General features: G+C 58.3%; 1 protein-coding gene across 1 annotated transcript in view; it reads right to left on the minus strand.

Annotated features, from left to right (window-relative positions):
* Positions 1–2,127, minus strand: part of MYRF (myelin regulatory factor) — a 62,408-nt gene extending 60,281 nt beyond the window's left edge. The window contains exon 1 of the mRNA XM_074148690.1: positions 2,082–2,127. Within this exon, the coding sequence (XP_074004791.1) occupies positions 2,082–2,127 (46 nt within the window). The remainder of the gene's footprint in view (positions 1–2,081) is intronic.
* Between the last annotated feature and the right edge of the window lie 3,488 nt (positions 2,128–5,615).

The raw sequence follows: 5,615 nt of genomic DNA on the forward strand, positions 1-5,615 counted from the left end.
GAAAAGGGGGGAGAACGGGGAGGAAAAAGGGGGGGGAAGGGGGGGGAAAAAAGGGGGGGGAAAAAAGGGGGGGAAAAAAAGGGAGGGAAAAAAAGGGGGGGAAAAAAAGGGGGGGAAAAAAAGGGGGGGAAAAAAAGGGGGGGAAAAAAAGGGGGGGAAAAAAAGGGGGGGAAAAAAAGGGGGGGAAAAAAGGGGGGGGGAAGAGACAAAAAGATAAAAAAGGAAAGAGAAAAAAGGGAAAAGAGAGAAAGACCCGCAGAATGGTTGAGGTTGGCAGGGACCTCCTGAGGTCACCTTGTCCAACCCCCTGCTCAAGTGGGATCACCCACAGGACCCAAAAGGGATGGACAAGACAGACAGAAAGAAACCTCCCACCCTATTAAAAAAAAAAAAAAATGCTCTGGGGGAGAGAAATTCCACTTTTACAAACAAAAAGAAGAGCCAGACAGATGAAGCCCAATGCCTGAAGTCACGTCGGGCTGGGCTGGGCGCCGGGGAGGTGCTCGGTGCCCCCGGGACAGGAGGTGGGTGGGCAGGATTTAGGAGCTCTCGGTCCAAGTGAAACCCTAAAAACAAAAGAACTCCCCCACAAAGGCCGAGGAGAACACGGGCTGGGAGAGCACGATAAGAGCCCGGGCGGCCAGGCTTCCCATCCTCGCTAATCCCGTCGCTCCCGGGAATCCAGAACCACGGCTGGAACAACCAGGGGATGCTTTTTTCTCCTTTGAAGAAGAGGAGATGCGTTATTGGGGCATCACAGGGATGCCAGGAGAAAGTAAGAAGGAGCAGCTCGAACCTGGGTCTGAAGAGCATCTTCTGCTTGAGGTGCATCTTCAATTTCCCACCCAGGTTAAGTCCTTCCACCAGCCAAAGAGATAGAAGGGACGTGGTCCTCCCACCCCAACCACCCCAGGTGACACCAAACATGCTGCCTGATCCCACCACAGCCTGAGGACACCAGAGGGGATCCAAGCTCAGGAGCTGCCCTATGGACCTGCTCTCCATGGACCAAGGTCCACCCCAGCAGACCCCAGCTCCACCACGGGCCGCGTTGACATGAGGGAGCCTGGCCGGGATGGGCCCCCACGTTGTTGTCCCAAGCCCATCCACACGTGCCAGGGGCTCCCAGCGAGGGGGTACGGCCCCCCACAACCAAAACCTCCGGCTGGCCAAGGGCCCAGCGGAGAACAAGGGGCGCGTGGAGAGAAACAAAGACGATGGGCGAGAAAGAGAAGCGACGATACAGTCAACAAGGAAGAGCGAGACGTGCCAACAAAAGCCAGACGGGGGAGAAGAAACACCCAGCCCACGGAGGGACAACAAAGCGCACAGGGGTCCCAACACCTCCCCAGCCCCACGGCTCAGCCCCACCAACCCCACTCAGCTGCCACGAGCAACGGCGTTTCACCTCTGCTTGAGAGAGGGGCCAAATTCTCTTTCCAACCGCTTTTCCACCCTTGGTTTCGGGAAAAGCTGCCCTGGTGGGAAGGAGACACCAATCCACAGACACGTGGGTGCCCTGGGGGGGTCCCAGCAGTGGCCTCCAGACACCGAAGGTGTGGGGTCCACTGGTGGACACCACTGCTGGAGGATCAGCAACCTTCTAGCCCAAAGAGGTGCGATTTTCCCAGTGGTGAGCCCACCCCTAACCCACCGTGTCCAGGGGCCATGGCTCAGGGGGGACAGGTAGAGTGGCCACCGGTCCTCAGGGGACAGATAGAGAGGCCACTGGTCCTCTGGGGTGGCCAGCAGAGAGGGTGGCCAGGAGTTTAGCCCCGCGGTGACGCCTGCGATCCCGATGCCGGAACCATTGGTGGCTCCGAGGACCGGCGAGGGCCACGCCGAGGTCCCCGCTGGGGTGGTGGCAGGCGAAGCCACGCGTTCCCCAACCCTTGGGGTGGCAGGGACACCTCCAGCTTGGGACCCACGACGCGATGTGTCCCCCCCCCCCCAGGGGATGCACACCAGCACGGCGACCCGGGCGAGCGGACGCGGCGGTGGCCGGGGTCGGCGACAGGAGGCGGGGGGCTGGAACCTGGGGAAGGGGGGGACAAGGGGGACAGACGGGGGACAGCCCTTACCTTCAAAAAACCGCTGCAAAGCCTCCGTCTCGTCCACCACCTCCATGGCTGGGCCATGCACCGGCCGGGTTAGTCTCTGTGCCTGCAGGGGGGCATCCCCCCCCCCCCCCCCAACAACCCCGCGCCGAGCCCTCAGCGCCCCCCGCCGCCGCCGCCGCCGCCGCCGCCGCCCCGGCGGGGTCCCGGAGCCGGTACCGGTCCCCGCACCGAGCGCGGCCCGCCCGCTGCCCATCGGCCTCCGGCCCCGCACCGCCGAGCGCTGGCCCCAAACTTGGGCTACCGTCCAGCGCTCCTCCCTCCCTCCCTCCCTCCCCTGCTCCTCCTCCTCCTCCCCTTCCTCCTCCTTCTCCTCCTCCTCCTCCTCCTCTCGCTCCGGTACCCGGGGCTCCCCGACCGACGGCACCTCCTCCCCGGACCCTCTCCCCTTCGAAAAAACCCACTTTTTTCCGACGGCACGAAGCCACAGCGTAACCCAAAAACCCCACCGCAACCCAAAAACCCCACCGCCCTCCTTCCACACCCCCCCCCCCCAACCAAACTCAATCCCACCCCCCCCCCGACCCTCAAACCAGCCCCTCAAACCCTCAAAAGCAGCTCCCAACCCTCAAAACCACCCCCAACACTCAAAAGCAGCCCCCCAATCTTCAAAGCAGCCCCCCAACCCTCAAAACCAGCCCCCAACCCTCAAAACCAACCCCCCAACCCTCAAAAACAGCCCCTCAAACCCTCAAAAGAACCCCCCAACCCTCAAAACCAGCCCCCCAACCCTCAAAACCACCACCCCAACCTTCAAAACCACCCCCAAACCCCAAAACTAGCTCCCAAACCCTCACATCCAACCCCTCAACCCTCAAAACCACCCTCCAACCCCCAAATGAGCCCCTCAACCCTCAAAACCATCAGCCCCACCCCTCCAAACCACCCCCAACCCTCAAAATCAACCCCTCAACCTTCAAAAGCACCTCCCCAACCTTCAAAACCAGCCCCCAACCCTCAAAACCAGCTCTCAGTCCTCAAACCAACCCCTCAACCCTCAAAACCACCGCCCCAACCCTCAAAAACAGCCCCTCAAAGCCTCAAAAACAGCCCCCCAACCCTCAAAACCAACCCCTCAAACCTTAAAACCACTGCCCCAACCCTCAAAACAACCCCCCAGACCTCAAAAACACCCTCCAAGTCTCAAAACCAGCCCTCAACCCTCAAAAACCAGCCCTTTAGACCCTCAAAACCAGCACCCCAATCTTCAAACCAGCCCCCCAATCCTCAGAAGCAACCCCCCAACCCTCAAAACTAACCTCCAACCCTCAAAACCAGCCCCTCAAACCCCCCAAACCAGCCCCCCAACCCTCAAAACCACCCCCAAAACCCTCAAAACCAACTCCCCAACCCTCAAAACCACCCCCACAACCCTCAAAACCAGCCCCCCAAACCTCAAAACCAGCCCCCCAAACCCTCAAAACCGGCCCCCCAATCTTCAAACCAGCCCCCCAATCCTCAGAAGCAACCCCCCAACCCTCAAAACTAACCTCCAACCCTCAAAACCAGCCCCTCAAACCCCCCAAACCAGCCCCCCAACCCTCAAAACCACCCCCACAACCCTCAAAACCAGCCCCCCAAACCTCAAAACCGGCCCCCCAATCTTCAAACCAGCCCCCCAATCCTCAGAAGCAACCCCCCAACCCTCAAAACTAACCTCCAACCCTTAAACCCCCCCAAACCAGCCCCCCAACCCTCAAAACCACCCCCAAAACCCTCAAAACCAACTCCCCAACCCTCAAAACCACCCCCACAACCCTCAAAACCAGCCCCCCAAACCTCAAAACCAGCCCCCCAAACCCTCAAAACCGGCCCCCCAATCTTCAAACCAGCCCCCCAATCCTCAGAAGCAACCCCCCAACCCTCAAAACTAACCTCCAACCCTCAAAACCAGCCCCTCAAACCCCCCAAACCAGCCCCCCAACCCTCAAAACCACCCCCACAACCCTCAAAACCGGCCCCCCAAACCCTCAAAACCGGCCCCCCAATCCTCAAACCAGCCCCCCAATTCTCAGAAGCAACCCCCCAACCCTCAAAACTAACCTCCAACCCTTAAACCCCCCCAAACCAGCCCCCCAACCCTCAAAACCAGCCCCCACAACCCTCAAAACCAACTCCCCAACACTCAAAACCAGCCCCCAACACCCTCAAAAACAGCCCCCCAACACTCAAAACCAGCCCCCCAACACTCAAAACCAGTCCCCCAAACCTCAAAACCAGCCATAAATCACCAAAACCCCCCCCCAAAAAAAAACCCCAAACCCCACACCCGGGGGTTGGGGGAAGGGCCAGTTGTGTTTTCTTTCCCCAGATGCGCCCACAATGAATAACAACGCCTCAAAAAAAAAAAAAAAAAGAAAGAAAGAATAAATAAATAAATAAATAAATAGAAAATATAATAAATAAATAACAGTACAGTATCTAAATGAAGTTACAGTGATCTGACCACAGTTAACCAAACGCAGAGCCCCTGCCAGCCCCAGACTGTGGGACCATTCTCTCCGGGGCAGATAAAGGGCACAATGAGGTTTTGTCCGTCCCCACAAACCAATTCAGAAGGGCAGATTCTCTTATATATATAAATATATTTTTCTCGCCCGCACAGCTGTGCAGTGACCAATTCTTCTCTGGGGAGGGGAGGGGGGGGGGTGGTGCGGGGAGGGGAATTGGGGGGGGGGGCGGGGGGCGAGGTTTGGGGATAGTAATAGGTCTATTATTTCGGGGATGGAGAGAAAGAGCTCAACAGCCCTTTTTTCTTCTCTCTCTCCCTCTCTCTCTCTCTCTTTCGCCATTAAGACAATTGTTATTCTCTGTCACCCCACGCCCCTTGTTCCTGAACACACACACACACACACACACACTGACCCCCCCACTCCCCCCCCCAGCTTCGGGCACAAGCTGCACGGGAAGGAAGCAAAATTTGATATATATATTTATTTTTTTTTTTGGCCCGAGTCCCAGCCCAGCCCAGCCCAAACTCTGGTGGGTGCCGGGTGAGATGTCAGATCAGATGAGACCCCAAAATTAAACGCTGCTTCTAAGGATTCGAAGCCCCCTCGGTCGCTCGTCATCTCTGCCCAGCAGGAGCCTCCTGCACGGAGAGTTCAGGAATTATGGAATTGTAGAATGGGTTGGGTGGGAAGAGACCTTAAAGCCCATCCAGTTCCATGATGGGGGGGACACCTCCCACCAGACCAGGTTGCTCCAAGCCCCCTCCAACCTGGCCTTCAACCCCTCCAGGGATGGGGCAGCCACAGCTTCTCTGGGCAACCTGGGCCAGGCTCTCACCACCCTCACAGCAAAGAAGTTCTTCCCCACATCTCATCTCCATCTCCCCTCTTTCAGTGTCAAACCCTTCCCCCTCCTCCTGTGTCTCCCCTCCCTGATCCAGAGTCCCTCCCCAGCTTTCCTGGAGCCCCTTGAGGGACTGGAAGGGGCTCGAAGGTCTCCCCGGAGCCTTCTCTTCTCCAGGCTGAACCCCCCCAACTCTCTCAGCCT

The sequence above is a fragment of the Numenius arquata genome, chromosome 6 (genome assembly GCF_964106895.1).
Source record: "Numenius arquata chromosome 6, bNumArq3.hap1.1, whole genome shotgun sequence".
Classification (NCBI taxonomy): domain Eukaryota; kingdom Metazoa; phylum Chordata; class Aves; order Charadriiformes; family Scolopacidae; genus Numenius; species Numenius arquata.